This window comes from Mobula birostris, unplaced genomic scaffold (genome assembly GCF_030028105.1).
Source record: "Mobula birostris isolate sMobBir1 unplaced genomic scaffold, sMobBir1.hap1 scaffold_396, whole genome shotgun sequence".
In the NCBI taxonomy this organism is placed as follows: domain Eukaryota; kingdom Metazoa; phylum Chordata; class Chondrichthyes; order Myliobatiformes; family Myliobatidae; genus Mobula; species Mobula birostris.
Window position 1 is genome coordinate 314046 of NW_027277049.1, and position 19640 is coordinate 333685.

Here is a 19640-nt window from a genome sequence, read left to right on the forward strand (position 1 = left end):
AAATCACACAAACGGTAACATCAACCCGTCTGCGCAAAAAAAAGACGTAAATGGGAAAACGGGAACATCAACCCCAAACCCCTGCACAAGAAAACAAATCATGCAAACAGCAGCAAGAACATCAACCCCCAAACCAACATCCCTGTGCAAAAATAACTGCGCAAAGAGCAACAAGGAAGAACGGATGAAAACACAGAATACCAAATGTGAAACTGAAAGAGCCCAATCTGAACTGCAGTCTAGTCTATCAATCGCAGAACCTCAGTATCACCCTCTGACAGATTCGAGGGAGAGAGAGATCACTCAAATGTAGGAGCCTTCCCTCAGGAACAGTGAGTGAGAAACGGTCACACACAGGCACCGCCCTTCATCAGCGGTGCGCAAGAGCCTGGCAGGCAGCACTGCACATCCATTGTTTATTCCCCCTCCACAGAGACTGCCCGGCCCACTGAGATCCTGCAGCAATCTTTGTGTGTTGCATTTATTTGTTCTGCTTTCTGTCCATTGTCCTGCTGGGCGATCTGGTTTTGCTGGGTTTGGGCTTTGTGAGTTTTGTTTCTTTTTCTTTTCCATGTGGGGGAGGGGGGGGGAGGCTGATATCTCTTTTTTCAATGACTTCCAGTCTTTCATGACTACCTGGAGAAGATGAATCTCAGAGTTGTATTGTGTGTACACACTTCAATAATAAAATGAATCTTTGAACCTTATTAACCCCCACCAAAGAGAACTCTCAGTCTTGTGATTCCTGGATTACTACAATGAGCTTTTGTCCATTGTATTCAAAAGATATCTTTTTGTAGATGCTGCGTCCACCCTTTCCTTTTTTCACCCAGATAAAAAGCACTGGAAATACTCAGCATGCCAGCAAATGTTAACGTTCCCCAGCTGGCCATTTCACAGTGTTATTGATCTTTTACCAGGGAGAGGTTCAAACCTCTGCACCCGTTGAAGACCTCACCTTCGGTAATGCCACGCAGCAGCTGACCGACCAGCCGGTCAGACAGACGGAGCCCCCGCAGACACCACACCAAGCAGCAGCATAAACATTATTTAATGAACCTGATAAACGCTGTACAGAGTGCTAAATATCGATAGAAACACACATGAACCTGAAATTCAAAGTCTTCTTAAAAAAATACTTTTTCAAGTGATTACATTTCAAAATACAGGTTGTAAAGAATTAAAAAAAAATTTGGGGACAAGTGTATAATTTTAGTGCTAGTTTGCAAAGCAGTATTTATGCCCAGTGCAGGATTATAAATTCACTTAAACCTCATGCAACTGTGTCAGATCTCCAAGTATTTTACAATGGGACAAGTTTGTGAACACCTTGTAACCAGATCAGTTCCACTTATCTGCTTTGGTCCTGGGGACAAGGGGACAGCAGATGTTGATTCATGGACAGCAACTTCAACTCCACTTGTTACAGACGGAACCCGCGTATCCCATCCCCGTGTCCGACATCCATGGGGTGTGGTACACCCTGCCCTGGGTGGTGCCAGGGGCCGACACATCAGGGAATTCTTCTCAAGGTGGAAACTCCAAGAGGATGAGAGGAAACTGGAGAAGGATGTCAGAGGGAAGTTTTTAATATACAGAGAGTGGCAGGTGTATGGAACGTTCTGCCAGGGGTGGTGATGGAGGCAGATACATTAGAGGCATTTAAGAAACTTAGTTAGGCACACGGATAAGAGGAAAATGGAGAGCTACAAGACCATAAGACATAGAAGCAGAATTAGGCCATTCAGCCCATTGAGTCTGCTCCAGCATTCCATCATGGCTGATCCCGGATCCCATTCATACCCCATACAACTATATTCCCATGTACATCTATGTAGAGGGTCAGATTGATCTTAGAATAGGTCAGAAAGTCAGCACAATATTGTCAACCAAAGGGCTTTTAAAGTTGAATATATATTTGTAAATCTGAATACTCTCTTGGTGGCTGTTCAGGGATGGTGCTGGGGCAGCCCAGTCATCTGGAATTATCATCCACCCCCGCTAACACCAACCTGGGCTGGATCACCATTACAGGGAAGGAAGGCAGATTTCCTCTCTTTGAGCTTCATGAATGAACCCGATTTTTTTTTAATATAACAATCCATTAATATCGGTACCACCTAAATTCACCCAATTCCCCAGCTGATGTGGCTGGGGTTCCAGCAGCTCTTGGGGTTGATTGCCCAGGCTGACTCACTAACTTAGTACTGAATAGAAAACTTCAGACCCGTTGTCCCAACCAGAGCAAACCACAGATGACCAGCATTGAACCTGGGCGGCCACCGACCGTGGCGGCAACTACAGAACTGTGCCCCTGCCACGTTGAAATATCCACACGCCAAGCGTTCCATTCTTACGACATACTGAAGCCTCTGCAGAATGGCCGCATCTGCTCCTGCATTCGGAGCAGATGAACAGCCTCTCCCCGTGCGGACTTGCTGCTGCGTCGCTGGATGGCAGTTCGGCAGAAAACCCTTCCCCGCAGTAGTCCCTCCTCACAATGTACCATCATAATTAGTTCATCCTTCCCCTCACCGTGGAGAGAGTACAAGTGAACCTCTTCCTGAATTCGCAACTTCTCTCTGGTAGGAACTCGCTACCTGGCCGAATGACCAAGTGAATCCTTCTCACACCAACAAAACCCGTCCCCATGTGATCTTCCTGGATGGGGTGGCCATGTTAAAATGGAGACCATCCTCCCCAGTTTTATCCAAACGGTCCCGTACTTTGGGTGCCAAACTCTCCCTTCTTTTCTGACTTGACTCCCAATATCAGTTGCATCTCGCAATGAAGCATAACTTGATTTTGGCATACATCTATGTTCCTGAAAGAAAATTTTCAATAAACAGGGGTTCAGAATCAGGTCTACTATCACCGGCATGTGTCATGAAACTTATTAACTGAACAGCAGCAGTTCACTGCAGTACATCATATAGAAGAAAAAATAATAATAAATAAATCAATTACAGTACAAGTATATTGAATGGATTAAAATCATGCAAAAACAGAAATAACATATATTAAAAAAGTGAGTTAGTGTTCATGGGTTCAATGTCCATTTGGGAATCAGAAGGCAGAGGGGAAGAAGCTGTTCCTCAATTGCTGAATGCGTACCTTCAGGCTTCTGTCCCTCCTACCTGATGGTAACAGTAAGAAAAGGGCATGCCCTGGGAGCTGGGGGTCTGACAAACAGGCAAAGTAGGAATTCTGCAAGATGGCATCAAAATAAAATGGTGTTGTGCTCGAATACAGCCGGCCAGCCTCACGACACACAGCGACAACTGTGGCTGCCCTGAGAAACCCTACATTAGGTGCTACAAAGCTCGTTCACCGCGCAGACACGTGCCTATCCTGGAATGATGAACTGCCAGAGGAATTTGTGCATTTGAAGCTCTGAAAACCAACAGTGGAATTTGTTGATGTCTAAAGACAGGGTAACAGTTTTAGCAACATCATGCCAAACTGCTGAATCTACAACTCGTGTTCTCAGCGTTATTTATTTAACATTAGCAAGGTTGAAAGAGCGCAGAGAAAATTTACAAGGATGTTGCCGGGAATGAGGACCTGAGTTCTAGGGAAAGGTTGAGTAGGTTGGGGCTTTATTGAGTGGAAACTGAGTGCAATAAAGTTGGACTTCACCTAAACGCTAAAAAGACAGAGTACATGGCATTTAACTGTGACGAAGGTACTCTTAAGACTGTAAAGAATGATACCATTAAGAAAGTCTTTGACTATAAGTACTTCGGGTCAAGAATGATGAGTTCGGAGAAGGACATAAGGATACGGAAGGTGCTGGTGTGGAGGGCTATGAACGACATGAAGGAAATCTGGAAGTCGAACCTGACCAGTGGGCTTAAAAAGAGGATTTTCATTGCAGTTATAGAGTCCATTCTCACGTACGGATGCGAGGTGTGGACACTCACCAAGACGATGTGAAAGTCTCTAGATGGTTGCTATACACGAATGCTCCGGATGGTTCTTGACGTGAGTTGGCAACAGCACATGACGAACGTCGAGCTCTACATCAACCTACCGATGCTCACCACTAAAATCGAGTCAAGAACACTGCAACTAGCGGGGCACTGTCTACGCCACCCCAAGCTACCTGCCAGCCTAGTCATCATATGGGAGCCCAAGCACGGGAGGATGGACCCTGGGCGCCCTCCCAAGACTATGGTCAACACGCTCCTAGAAGACAGCGGCACGGCTAATGTAGATGAACTGAACACACTGATGAGGGAGAGGGAGAAGTGGAGAGTCCGTCATCGTGCCTGATGCCAGCCCCTTAGGCCTGAGTCGACGTAGTAGTAGCTGCTTTATCCCCTGAAGCATAGGAGAATGAGGGGGATTTAATAGAGGTAGTCAGAATTATGAGTGGTACAGATAGGGTAAATGTAAGCAGCTTTTTCCACTAAGGTTGGGTGTAACTAGAACTAAAGATCATGGGTTAAGAGTGGAAGGTGAAATGTTTGAGGGGAAGATGAGGAGGAACTTCACGGGGGTGGTGAGAGTGTGGGACAAGCTGACAGCAGAAGTGGTGGATGCAGTTTTGATTTCTACATTTAACAGAAGTTTGGATAAACAGATGGGTGAGGGAGCTTGTATTTTATGGCACTAGGTTAATAGTTCAGCCTGCACTAGATGGGCTGAAGGGCCTGTTTCTGTGCTGTAAATGAGTCTGAAACTTTGTATTTCTTTGTTATTTGCATGATTTGTCTTCTGTTGCACATTGCTTGTTTGTCAGTCTTTGTTTATGTAGAGTTTTTCATAAATTCTATTGTATTTCTTTATTTTCCCGTAAACGTCTGTAGGAAAGTGAATCTGAGAGTGATACACAGTGACACGTATAACAAACTTAGTCTGAACTTTGAATCTGAATTTTGAAAACTGGGACGGAGTGCCGCAGCTGAGGAGCAGTCTCCACGTCTCCACGAGGTGTAGCTGGTGAAGAACACAGTAACGAAACACAAACCTTCTACCCATCATCAGAATACAACTGAGGAAAATCTGCTGAGCCGTCAGACTGGAAACCAGAACCCTGGCAGAAACTGCCAATCAGAGCCTGACGATACTAAACAGAGAGGGAGGAGGATGCCGATGAGGAGTAGTTCTGAGGGCGAAAATGCCCTCTTAATGAGAGAGGTCAGAGGAGAATGGCCAGATAGTCCCAAGCTGAGAGGAAGGCGACAGTGACTCAGAAAACCAAGTGTTACAACAGTGGTGTGCAGAAGAGCATCTCTGAGAGTCGGATCGTGAAGTGGACGGGCTACAGCAGCAGAAGACCACGAACGTACACTCAGTGGCCACTTTATTAGGTACAGAAGGTACTGACAATGAATTTACTTTGAACTTTTGAGTTCTTAGCAGGAATCCTGTGTTTAACTTCTAATGTCATTTTGCCAATTCCAACTCCACGGTTTATGAAATCATTGATTCTTTTAACGCGCGAGTGCGCTGATTTTCTCCTGCTCGTGTGGAGTTGCTTACATTTGCTCCTGCTCTCGTGTGGAGCCGATTCCCCATTTACATTAACCACTTTGTCAGCTGAGCTCAATTAGTCTTGCAATCTGGTTTGTGGGTTTGGGAGAGGAAAATGAATTTGAGATTCTACACATGAATGGTCTATTTACAATTACCTGCAAAGAAAATGACAGATTCAATGAAGATTTATTTTAATTCTACCAGAGCCATTTGTAGCACGTCAGGCATCATGTTAGTTGATTGATCTCTGTCTGACTGCCTTCACAACGTACACCATTGTCGAAAGAAAGCCTTCGAGACAGGGGATCTCGAATAAGCGACGCTGCAGTCTGTAACGTTGAAACAGCAAGCTGTCAACCTCCCTCTCGTCTGCTGGGGCAGGAGCGGTATCTCTCTCCCTCATTAGAGAGAGAGAGAGAGGGTCTGTCTGAGATGTTGAAGTGTTGGGATGGACAGTAGTTTTTGACGGACTCAGGATCGTGGTCCCTTTGGGGACTCGCTATTGCTTGCGTGGTGGGTGATGGTGGTGGGGCGATGCTTGTGCTGGAGCAAGCGGGAGGGGAAGGGGGCAGGTCAATGGTTTTGCTGGTGTTTGTGCATGGGAGGGAGAAGAGGTGCTTTGGGGTTCTAATATTTTCTGTCATTCATACTTCAGGAATTTTTTTCCCTACTGTTTTGTGGATGTCTGTGAAGAGTAAGAATTTCAGGTTGTATACCATCTCCGATACTAAATTGAACCATTGAGCTAAAGTTTTCAAAAATTAGCTCAGGTCTGCAGTGTGAATAGATTCTATTAATATTGTTTTGATTGTTTTAAACAAACTCCTACTTAATTTGTCTAGTTTTGTCTTTGAAATTTCAGTTCACTGAGTGTCAATGTGAGGTTCTATGTTTATTTGCACTGAAAAGTTTACAAACCTATTAGTTCTCAGTAAGACTACACAGCTCTGCAAATGGCCTTTATTTCATCAAAACGTTACGGCGGCAGTGCAGACAATGCAGAGGAGATTTACAAGAATGATACTGAAATGTGAGGATGTACAGTGCCTTCAAAAAGTATTCAGCCCCAACTTTTGTTCACACGAGTATTACAACCAGGGATTTTGATCAATTTAACTGAGAATTTTTATTTGAGAGTCACATAATCCTTTTGCACAGTAGCGCCCAAAATACAGGGAAAGTCGTAAAGCATTAAAAATTGACATATCAGCAGCTCAAAAGTACTCATCCCCTTTGCTCAGTACTTTGCTGAATCACCTCTCGCAGCTATTACAGTCAGCAGTCTTTTTGGAGAAGTCAATGTGATGAAGCAAGATTTGCCCGTTCCTCCTTGCAGAATTGCTCAAGCTGTGTCAGGTTAGTTTGGGAGTGGCGGTGGACGGCAATGCTGAGGTCCTGCCAGAGACGTTCGATTGCGTTAAGGTCAGGACTCTGACCGGGCCACTCAACGGCATCAATTGCCTTCATTTGAAGCCACTTCACGGTTGCTCTGGCAGTGTGCATTTGGTCCTTATCCTGCTGAAAGACGAACTTCCTCCCCAGTCTGAAATTTCTGGCAGAGGCTGGCAGGTTTTTATCCAGGATCACTCTGCACTTAACAGCTTTCATCTTCTCATCAATCCTGACCAGATTTCCAGTCCCTGCTACTGAGAAGCATCCCCATGGTATGGTGCTAGCCCCACCATACATTGAAGAAAGGAAGGTGTTACTGGCTGATTCCCAGTATTAGATTTATGTACACATACCGTTTCGTGTTGAGGCTAAAAAAGTTCCACTTTAATCTCATCTGACCACAAGACTTTCTTCCACATCTTTACAGCATCTTCCAGGTGATGTTTGCAAAGTGTTTACGGGTAAGGAATGTCTTTCTTTTAAAGCAGCACAGGTGGCATAAATCTAATACTGGGAGATAAATATAGAGAGATCCTAGATAAAAACCTGCCCGCCTCTGCCAGAAAGTTTAGACTGGGGAGGAAGTTTGTCTTTCAGCAGGATAACAGCCCAAAGCACACTGCCAGAGCAACCAGGGAGTGGCTTCCAGTGAAGGCAATTGATGTCTTTGAGTGGCTGGGAGTCCTGACCTTAACCCAATCGAACTTCTCTAGCAAGACCTCACCACCGCTGTTCACCTAACCCAGCACGGCTCGAGCAATTTTGCAAGGATGAATGGGCAAATCTTTCTCCTTCACCTTGTACCAGGCTAATAGTCTTATCCAAAACGACTACTGACAGTAACAGCTGTGAGACGTGGTCCATCTAGTTCTGAGCAAAGGGGGATGAATACTTTCGAACCGCTGACATCTCAGCTTTTGAATTTTTAGGTTTTCGCGCTCTACAATTTTCCCTGTTTTTCTGGGCTCTACTGTGGAAAAAGGAGCATGTGATTCACAAATAAAAATTCTCAGTTAAATTGGTCAAGATCCCTGGTTGTAGTACTCAGTCACGTCAACAAAGGGTCGGGGGCTGAATACTTTTTCAAGGCACTGTACATAACTGGTCAGAGCAAACAAACCATTTGTCTTGTGGAAAGGTTTCTGGCAACAATGAGCCAGATACACTAGGGACATCAGGGAACAACTTAGATTGGGAGATGGTAGCTGGAACACTGGACGGCTATGTAGGAGGGAAAAGTTCGATGTGTTGGCGTGTGGCCGTGGTTAAGGCATTCGTCTAGTGATTTGGAGGTCGCTAGCTCGAGGCAGTGTGTGTGTCCTTGAGCAAGGTACTTAACCACACCTTGCTCTGCGACGACACCGGTGCCAAACTGTATGGGTCCTAATGCCCTTCTCTTAGACAACATCGGTGGCGTGGAGAGGAGATGCTTGCAGCATGGGCAACTGCTGGTCTTCCATACAACCTTGCCCAGGCCTGCGACCTGGAAACTTTCCAAGGCGCAAATCCATGCTCTCATGAGACTAACGGATGCCTATAACCTTAGGAGTAGGTTGAAAGGTAGACACAACTTGGTGGGCCGAAGAATCTGTTGTTGCGTTCGGTGTTCTATATGATCATGTCTTTATTTGATTTTGTGACTGTGTGTGGCAGATTGTAACGGTATGTGATGTGATGAGTGCAGCGGTACGCAATGTATCTACTGTGTTTTGCACCTTGTCCCAGAGGAACATCGTTTCATTTGGCCATACACATGACAATAAACTTAAACTTGACGAGAAAGCGTACTTACGGTTTGGTAGCTATTGCTCTTTGGAAGAGCTGGCCTTCTCTTCTTTACAGTGCAAGGCTTCCTGGGTGTTGTAATTGTCTTTTGAAGCAATTTTTTGTAACGTCCATTTGTCTTTCAACAGTTTATCGTAGAAGGCCAAGCAGTCAAGGTCAAAGTTTACTTGCACCAGCAAGATGGCCTTCATTGTGGGAATACTGAGATGTGATTTGTCAGGCGACAGGACAGTGCTCATCGCTGAGAAGAGTCTTTCAATGGGGGCTGTGCTGCCCGGTAGGCACAGTATGAACTCCACGGCCTTTGCCAGGTGCGAGTACGCAAACCCGTTCCGCTGCATCTCCTGGAAAACGTGGCACCACCTCTCGGAGGCCGGCAGCTTCTCGGTGTTCCAGACAGGCAGGAGTCTGGAAATGGCTTGCTTCGAATTCCCCCATTCCTCGAAGAGGCGCTTCTTGTCTATCACGCGCAGAGAGGCGATGTTGGCTTGGCAGGTGGCCAGGCTGCCCTGAATGTCCTCCCACTTGGGCACGCTCCTCAGCAAGGCCCAGTCCAGCAGCTCGGCGCACTCAAAGGCCGACCTCCACCGATCCAGGTAGCTCACCGCCGTCGAGAAGAAGTTCTCCACGGCACCATAGAACTTCTCCTCAGTGATTTCCCCATCCTCAACCAGACACTGGAACAGGATCTTTGTGTCCGAGGTGACAAACTTTTCCCTGAGCCCCTCCACCAAGTTTTCTCGCAGGGCTCGGATCTGCAGGGCGACCTCCATCACCGAGGAATCGTTCCTCTCAATGGCCTCCACCGTCTTCTGAAAGGTTGCGATCTGCTTACTCACAAAAGCAAGCCACAGCTTGGTGCAGGGATTGTTGAACATGTGCGTCAACAGTGTCGGGCACTTTTCCTGAGAGAGAAAATACACCTTCAGCCCCTCAAAGATCAACAGAATCCGGTCGAGTGCCGGGCCCAGGGAAAGGAACCGTGTGCTGCCGTGCTCCAGCAACTTAGAGTACTCCAGGCTCACAAATCGGCAGAAGTCTTTCAGCTCCTCTGTACGAACAGTATAAATATGAAAGTATTTATAAATTTTCACGGCAAAGCACTCCACGTCGAGCGGGAGTGAGTCAGCTGCTGTCTGCAGACAGTTGTGAATGATGCGAGTCCCACAACCCACGCTGAAGATCTCCTTGCCGAGGTGAGCCTGCAGCTTGTGCCACACGCCGTTCCTCCCAGCGCGCTTCGTGCCGCCGAGATTCGTATTGGCGTTGTCCGCGCAGAGCCCCACCAGTTTCTCGCCGAGATTATTGCTCTTGATCAGCTGAAGGAGAAATTCGCTTTGCAAGTCCGACGTTTCACCTGGCCGCGAGGTAAACGCGATGATTTTCGTTTTGACCCCGGTCACTGGCAGGAAGTAACGCACCAGGACCGGGAACAGCTTTTGATCTTCCTTGTTTGACGTGTCCAAGCTAAGTGAAATAAATGAACACTGGTCTAAATCAGCTAGTACCTCTTCGGTTGACAAGGGCGCCAAGACGTTGCAAATAATTTCCTCGGAATTTGTCCATGCGGATGAAGATTCGGGCTGGTAAAGCTTTTTAATCAACTGTGAGGTACAATCAGTAAACCTGAAACCATGCCCATGGCGCACAGAGTGGTAAGCAAACAGTCCCTCACTGGCGTGAATATAATCATCGTCTGTATTCTGCTCCACAAAAGCAGGCGAGCCGCCTGCAGAAGGGCACATGCTTTGTTCTTCTTCCTTGCATTTTTTTGGGAGAAGTTGCTGAGTCTTATCAACGTGGTTAACCTGAGAGATTGAGAAGTGCTCCCCGGTGAATCCATTCCTACACTGAGCACAAGTCAACGGCCTCTCTCCAAGGCGTACTTGCTGCTGTATCAAAGGATGGGACGACTGAGTGAATCCCTTACCACACTCGGAGCAAATAAACAGGCTCTCCCCGTTGTGAACGCGCTGGTGCCGTACCAGGTTGGAAGACTGAATGAAGCCCTTGCCACAGGTCGGACAGGTGAACGGACTCTCCCCGTTGTGAACTCGCTGGTGCCTCACCAAGTGGGATGACTGAACGAACCCCTTCCCACACTCGGGGCAGGTGAACGGCCTCTCCCCGGTGTGCACTCGCTGATGCTTCAGCAGATCAGACGAGCGAGTGAACCCCTTCCCGCACTCGGAGCAGGTATATGGCCGCTCACCGGTGTGAATTCGTCGGTGCTTCACCAGGTCGCTGGGTCTCTTGAAGTGCCTCCCACATTCAGAGCACTGAAGTGGGTTCATTGCTGTCGAGATGAGGGCGGGGGCGGTAATGGGTGAACTCCCTCCCGGTCACGCAGCCTGATGTCGGTCCCTCCCCAGCCAGAACTCGGCCGGGGCTTCAATCAACACCGAGGCTGCATCAGGGCCCGAGCCCGAGGAGGAGCTCCAGGCTGGGGGGAGACTCGGTGTTGGCTCCAAAAGCGCCGCATGCCACCATGCTAGGGCAGTCCCGGCCGGCGCTCACTGACCACCCACCCTCCGCCGGCGCTCCCAGGCCCCGGGGAGTCTCCCGGTCTGGTTCTTACCGAAGGTCCCGCCGCCAGCTCGGCCCAGGAAGCACTGCGGGCCCACTAGCGCGCATGCGCGTCCTGTTGGCCCCGGCGAGTAGAGCAGTTTCCAGAGCGCGGAGCATTGTAGGTAGCAAGGTAGGCATGAGCTTCCTGTATCCCTTGCTTTAACCTTCGTATGCAATAGAAACCAACGGAATTCGGGGAAACCACAGAGAGACCTGGACTTGAGACCGGCAGAAGGAGCTGAAAAATCGCCAGTAAATATTCTGATAATCGGGTGGCTTAATTCGGCCAACTGTTTGCCAGGTTATTTATTTGTTTTATGAATCCACGTGACGATCTTAGCTCCGCCTTCAACACCATTGTTCTGGAGTTGCTCGACAGTGAACTAACCCAACTAATTATACCCCACAGTACCTGTCGATGGATTACGACCTTCCTGACAGGAAGGAAAGAGGATGTAAAGCTGGGCTCCTAGTTGACCGATCCAATGTCAATAGGCACAGGCTCTCCCCAGGGCTGTGTTCTGTCACCCTCCTCCCCCCCCCCCGCCCCGTTCTCATTTTATACCATACTTCCACAGACAAATCTATTAACATCCTAAAGATTGCCGCATGGTGCGCTCGTAACCACTTGGAGCTTAATGCTATCAAGACAGTGGAAATGAAGGTTTACTTCCACCGACAATTACCTACCTCCTCCCCCTTGGAAATCAGTGCTCAGGCTGTGTCTGATCGAATCATTCAGATGGCTGGGGACTACCATTACCAATACATTGAAGTGGGACAAGCACGTTACGGTCATCCCTACGAAAGGTCAGCAGAGATTGTTCTTCCTACGCCAGTTTAGGAAAATTAACATCTCAGGGCGTGTCCTGGTGAATTGTTAGTCAGCCCCATCATCGAGAGTGTTGTGACCACCGCTATCACCATTTGGTTTCCAGCCGCCTCCTCTCTCTCCAAGTCCAGGTTGCAGCGAGCGGCTCGCTCAGCGGCGAAGATCATTGACTGTCAGCTACCCACATGTTAATCGTCAGAGCGAAGAAAAAAAGCTGAAAAAATTGCCCGCCCCAGCAGTCATCTAATCGCCGAACTGACATCAGCGAGACGCTAAAAGTCCATCACCACTAGAACCACACGTCATCTCGGAAGCGGTCCAATTTCTCAACACAACTCACTGACTCCGGTGTCATACCCTAACCACCCTGCACAACACCCGTTCAATGGCCTTCCCTGCTCTCCTTCTTCTGTTGGAAATTATATAGACTGTTCATATATTCACATTTATTTAAGTTTGATTTTTAACGGTTATGCATGTGGCCGTTCTGCTAATTGTTGATTACTCATGGCTATTTGTGTTAGTGTCTTGTAAACTGTTGGTTTCCGTTATTTATTTATATACACATATTCTTTTTCTCTCAACACACATAAAAGTTGCTGGTGAACGCAGCAGGCCAGACAGCATCTCTAGGAAGAGGTACAGTCGACGTTTCCGGCCGAGACCCTTCGTCAGGACTAACTGAAGGAAGAGTGAGTAAGGATTTGAAAGTTGGAGGGGGAGGGGGAGATCCAAAATGATAGGAGAAGACAGGAGCGGGAGGGATGGAGCCAAGAGCTGGGCAGCTGATTGGCAAAAGGGATACGAGAGGATCATGGGACAGGAGGTCCGGGAAGAAAGACAAGCGGGGGGCGGGGGGTGGGACCCAGAAGATGGGCAAGGGGTATATTCAGAGGGACAGAGGGAGAAAAAGGAGAGTGAGAGAAAGAATGTGTGTATAAAAATAAGTAAAAGATGGGGTACGAGGGGGAGGGGGGGCATTAGCGGAAGTTAGAGAAGTCGATGTTCATGCCATCACGTTGGAGGCTACCCAGACAGAATATAAGGTGGCCCATGCCTCCCCACTGATCTCCCTCCTGGCCCATCCCTCCCCACTGATCTCCCTCCTGGCCATCCCTCCCCACTGATCTCCCTCCTGGCACTTATCAGTGTAAGCGGAACAAGTGCTACACATGCCCTTACACTTCCTCCCTCACCACCATTCAGGGCCCCAGACAGTCCTTCCAGGTGAGGCAACACTTCACCTGTGAGTCGGCTGGGGTGATATACTGCGTCCGGTGCTTCCGATGTGGCCTTTTATATATTGGCGAGACCCGACGCAGACTGGGAGACCGCTTTGCTGAACATCTACGCTCTGTCCGCCGGAGAAAGCAGGATCTCCCAGTGGCCATACATTTTAATTCCACATCCCATTCCCATTCTGACATGTCTATCCACGGCCTCCTCTACTGTAAAGATGAAGCCACACTCAGGTTGGAGGAACAACACCTTATATTCCGTCTGGGTAGCCTCCAACCTGATGGCATGAACATCGACTTCTCTAACTTCCGCTAGGCCCCACCTCCCCCTCGTACCCCATCTGTTACTCATTTTTATACATACATTCTTTCTCTCACTCTCCTTTTTCTCCCTCTGTCCCTCTGAACATACCCCCTGCCCATCTTCTGGGTCCCCCCCCCCCTCACTTGTCTTTCTTCCCGGACCTCCTGTCCCATGATCCTCTCATATCCCTTTTGCCAATCAGCTGTCCAGTTCTTGGCTCCATCCCTCCTGCTCCTGTCTTCTCCTATCATTTTGGATCTCCCCCTCCCACTTTCAAATCTCTTACTCACTCTTCCTTCAGTCAGACCTGACGAAGGGTCTCGGCCTGAAACGTCGACTGCACCTCTTCCTAGAGATGCTGCCTGGCCTGCTGCGTTCACCAGCAACTTTTATATGTGTTGCTTGAATTTCCAGCATCTGCAGAATTCCTGTTGCCAGCAACTTTGATGTGTGTTGCTCTTGTGTTGTCTGTGATGGTGCTCTGTGTTTTACGCTTGGCACCGAACCACAATCAATGCTGGTCTGTTTCACACACAGACAATAAATGATTCTGATTCCGAAACTTCTTTTATTAAGCAGGTATATTAATGCGCAAATTGGGAAGTCAGATTGACGAAGGTAATTGATTTATCTTTGATGGAAGGAACAGGAAAAGGCGGAGGAATTAAACGTTTTTTTAAAAAACTGGTGAAATATAGGTGAACCGAGAATGAGGGGCAAAGGAAATAAGTATCAATAAAAAAGTAGTTCAGGAAAAGTTGGTAAAAGAAGTAGCGAATAAATCCTAAAGGTGGTTATAACATCGCGGATGATCTGGTGATAATCTTTAACAAAATCTTGTAGATTCTAGAACTGTTCTGTGGTTTAGATCGTAGCGACTGTGATCTTATTTATGAAGAAAGGAGGAGAGCGAGGGTGGAGAACTGCGTTTTAGCCTGAAATCGGTGCGAGGCAAACAGTGATCGAATCGAAAACTCGGAAACGCAACAAATCCACACCGACCATCAACGTCTGCGCATGCGCACTGGTTCCACGTTCATCTTTTAAAAAAACTCCCAGGATTAAACTCCGCCCACGTTCCGTCCCCTCCCTCCCTCCGGGCACTGCGATTTGCCTAAACCCCCGAGGGTACTTACACAGTCAATTAGCGTTCCCTTTCGTGGGATATGAGTACCTGTAGTTGGTAGGGCACCCCATGGAAAGCCACACGGTCTAAGGGAGAATCTGTAATCTCTGCGTACATACATCCGACATCACCCGGGGCGTGCTGCCTTCTCATGTAAGCCATCAAGATGGAGGCACAGGGGCCTGAAGACACACACTCAACGTTTCAGAAACAGCTTCTTCTGTCACAATGGGGGCACTGGGAACGGACCCAAATGCAAGACACAGACACTGAAGTACAAGGAACAGGACTTGACTAGAGTAGGGATCTGACAGGATACAGACAAGGAGCAGACTAGGGCTTGGACCCCGAGCCAGAGACTGGGCAAGGACCCAGAACCTGAGTCTTGCCTTGGGCTCGGGCCCCAGAACCAGGCATGGACATGACATAACTGCAGGACTGGAGGCTGGCGTCTTGGTCTTGAGGCTCGAGGCTTGGAGACAGGCTTGGGGTTTTGAGGCTCGAGGCTTGGAGACAGGCTTGGGGTTTTGAGGCTCGAGGCTTGGAGACAGGCTTGGGGTCTTGAGGCTTAAGGCTTGGAGACAGGCTGAGGTCTTGGTTTTGAGGCCTGCAGGCTGGGGTCTTGGTCTTGTGTCTAGGGTACTTCAAGGTTTGGGTATGGACTCCGAGCCAGAGACTGGGCAAGGACCCAGAACCTGGGACTTGATTCGGGCTCAGACTCCAGAACTAGGCGAGGACAAGATGAGGCTACAGGACTGGACATGGCTTGGGTGTGGAACTCCTGGGTAGGGCAAGACACAAGGACAGGTAAAGGCACATGGACAGGACTCGGATAGGACTGGACTAGGCACGGACTGGACAAGGGCCTTCAGGAGCACAGAGCCTTGGACTGGAAGAGACAGGACCATGGAACACAGAGCCGGGACCCCTCCTTGGGAACAGGACATAGGGCCGGGACTCACACACATTACACAGAGCCGGGACTCCTCCTTGGGAACAGGACATAGGGCTGAGACTCATACACAGAACGCTGAACATGAAGAGACAGATCCCAACATAAGGTGGCGGCAAACGGCCGGACCCACCTAGCGAAGGCGTGGACACAGAGAGACAATTCCATACAACGAAAGACAGTTCCTTATCTTGACCTAACAAGGCTCCGGTCTTGCTCTGGTGGTAAAACTTCAGTGGTACAGGTGGGATATCCAGGCTAGGTGAGCAGGCAGAGAGGCAGGCGAGGTATCCAGGCAGAGGTCAGGCACGGGGGAAAAGACGGGGAGGGAAACAGAACAGTCCAGCAGAGAATCCCTGGTTTGCAGAGGTATTTACGTCTCAGCCCCAAAACAAGAAACGTGCGGCGACAACAGAAGCTGGAGAAGACTAGAAACCCTGGAATAAGGAACCATGGACTGGACCGTGAACCAGAACATGGACTTCACGGACCGGACTATGACATCTTCCCCTCTTCCATTAGATTTCTGATAGGACAAAAGTTCAAAGTAAATTTATTATCAAAGTACATACATGTCACCATATACATTTCTTGCGGTCATACGCAGTGAATCTATAGAACAATAACCAGTACAGAATCAATGAAAGACGGCACCCAACAGGGAGGAAAAACAGTGTGCAAAAACAACAAACTATGGAAGTACAAAAGAAATAAATAAGAAATAATAAAAATAAATAAATAAGCAACTGTTATGGAGAACATGAGATGAAGTGTCCTTGAAAGTGAGTCCAGAGGTTGTAGGAACATGTCAATAATATGGCAAGAGAAGTTGAGAGAAATTATCCCCTTTGGTTCAAGAGCCTAATGGTTGAGGGGTAGTAACAGTTTCTAAACCTGGTGGTGTGAGTCCTGAGGTTGCTGTACCTTTTTCCTCATGAAAGTCATGAGAAAAGAGCCTGACCTGGGTGCTGGGAGTCCCTGATGACAGATGCTGCTTTCCTGCCACAGCATTTCATGTAGATGTGCTCAATGGTGGGGAGGGCTTTACCCATGATGGACTGGGCCATCTCCACTACTTCTTGTAAAATTTTCTGTTCAAGGGCATTGGCGTTTCCATACAAGGCTGTGATGCAGCCAGTCAATATAATTTCCACCACACATCTATAGAAGTTTGTCAAAGCCTTAGATGTCATACTGAATCCTCGCAGACTTGTAAGGAGGTAGAAGCACTGCTGTGCGTTCATCGTAACTGGGCTCAGGACGGCTCTTTTAAAGGAGGAATTCAAAGTTACCTCTAATCCCCAATGAGGACTGGCTCGTGGACTTCCAGTTTCTTCCTCCTGAAGTCAATAATCAGCTCCTTGGCCTTGCTGACATTGAGTAATTATAATGAGCAATATATATTAAAATAATTAGCTTAGGATATAACAGTAACGCAGAAACAGTGAGAAGAATGTGGTAACTTGCCTCAATGACTATCAGTAACATTCACAGGTTGTTGTGCGGCACCATTCAGCAAGATTTTCAACCTCCCTCCTGCACGCTGATTCATCAATAGGTTTCAAAGGTACATTTACTGTCAGAGAAATGTATACAATATACTTTGTACACCCTGAAATTCTTTTTCTTCGCAGACATCCATGAAAACTGAGGAGTGCCCCAAAGAATGAATGACAGTTGAATGTTAGAACCCCAAATTCCCCCCAAGCTCCTCCCTCCCATGCACAAGCAGCAGCAAAGCAACGGCCCCCCAACCCCCACCAGTAAAGAAGCATCGGCACCCCCCACCGAGCACTCAAGGGTGCAGCAAAGCATCAATAAAGACACAGACTTGCAGTACCCCAAAGACTACTCGTTCATCCGGTAATTTGACAGGCCTCAGACTCTCTCTCTCCCTAATAAGGGAAAAAAGAAATGTCTCCATTTCACAGCAAGAGGGAGACATAACAAAACAATTCACTGACTTATGGTGTTCAAAGTCTGTTGCCTCGCTTTTTCTGAGCTCTCTGTGAGAACTCTGGTCTCTGGGCACACAGCCAGCAGCCAGCTCACTGCTTTCAATATAACCAACTAACAATATCACAACTACAGCATGGAAACAGGCCATCTCGGCCTTCTAGTCCATGTCGAATGCTTACTCTCACCTAGTCCGACCGACCTGCACTCAGCCCATAACCCTCCATTCCTTGCCTGTCCATATAGCTATCTAATTTTACTTTAAATGACAGTTTTGAACCTGCCTCTACCACTTCTGCTGGAAGCTCGTTCCACACAGCTACCACTCTCTGACTAAAGAAGTTCCCCCTCATGTTACCCCTAAACTTCTGCCCCCTAACTCTCAACTCATGTCGTCTTGTTTGAATCTCCCCTACTCTGAATGGAAAAAGCCTATCTACGTCAACTCTATCTAACCCCCTCATAATTTTGAATACCTCTATTAAGTCCCCCCTCAACCTTCTACGCTCCAAAGAATAAAGACCCAACTTGTTCAACCTTTCTCTGTAACTTAGGTGCTGAAACCCAGGTAACATTTTAGTAAATCTTCTCTGTACTCTCTCAATTTTGTTGACATCTTTCCTATAATTCAGTGACCAGAACTGTACACAATACTCCAAATTTGGCCTTACCAATGCCTTGTACAACTTCAACATTACATCCCAACTCCTATACTCAATGCTCTGATTTATAAAGGCCAGCATACCAAAAGCTTTCTTCACCACCCTATCCACATGAGATTCCACCTTCAGGGAACTATGCACCATTATTCCTAGATCTCTCTATTCTACTGCATTCTTCAATGCCCTACCATTTACCATGTATGTCCGATCTTGATTAGTCCTACCAAAATGTAGCACCTCACATTTATCAGCATTAAACTCCATCTGCCATCTTTCAGCCCACTCCTCTAACTGGCCCAAAATCTCTGCAAGCTTTGAAAACCCACTTCATTATCCACAATGCCACCTATCTTAGTATCATCTGCGTACTAACTAATCCAATTTACCACCCCATCATCCAGATCATTAATGTATATGACAAACAACATTGGACCCAGTACAGATCTCTAAGGCATACCACTAGTCACCGGCCTCCAATCTGACAAACAGTTATCCACCACTACTCTCTGGTGTCTCCCATCCAGCCACTGCTGAATCCATTTTACTATTTCAATGTTAATACCTAACGATTGAACCTTCCTAACTAACCTTCCATGTGGAACCTTGTCAAAGGCCTTACTGAAGTCCATATAGACAACATCCATCGCTTTACCCTCGTCAATCTTCCTAGTAACCTCTTCAAAAAAATTCAATAAGATTTGTCAAACATGATATTCCATGCACAAATCCATGTTGACTGTTCCTAATCAGACCCTGTCTATCCAGATGATTATATATACCATCTCTAAGAATACTTTCCATCAATTTGCCCACCACTGACGTCAAACTCACAGGCCGATAATTGCTAGGATTACTCTTAGAACCCTTTTTAAACAATGGAACAACATGAGCAATACGCCAATCCTCCAGCACCATCCTCATTTCTAATGACATTTGAAATATTTCTGTCAGAGCCCCTGCTATTTCTACACTAACTTCCCTCAAGGTCCTAGGGAATATCCTGTCAGGACCTGGTGACTTATCCACTTTTATATTCCTTAAAAGCACCAATACTTCCTCTTCTTTAATCATCATAGTTTCCATAGCTTCCCTACCTGTTTCCCTTATCTTACACAATTCAATACCCTTCTCCTTAGTGAATACCGAAGAAAAGAAATTGTTCAAAATCTTCCCCATCTCTTTTGGTTCCACACATAGCCATCCACTCAGATTCTCTAAGAGACCAATTTTATCCCTCACTATTCTTTTGCTATTAATATAACTGTAGAAACCCTTTAGATTTATTTTCACTTTACTTGCCAAGCAACCTCATATCTTCCTTTAGTTTTTCTGATTTCTTTCTTA

General features: G+C 47.2%; 1 protein-coding gene across 1 annotated transcript in view; it reads right to left on the reverse strand.

Annotated features, from left to right (window-relative positions):
• Nucleotides 1-1035: 1035 nt before the first annotated feature.
• The window catches only part of LOC140193142 (uncharacterized), a 99823-nt gene continuing 81218 nt past the window's right edge, over nt 1036-19640 (reverse strand). Inside the window, exons 3-4 of the mRNA XM_072250557.1 lie at nt 8666-10937; nt 1036-2824 (exon numbers count right to left, since the gene is read on the reverse strand). Of these exons, the coding sequence (XP_072106658.1) occupies nt 8676-10937 (2262 nt within the window). The 3' untranslated portion in view covers nt 1036-2824; nt 8666-8675. The remainder of the gene's footprint in view (nt 2825-8665; nt 10938-19640) is intronic.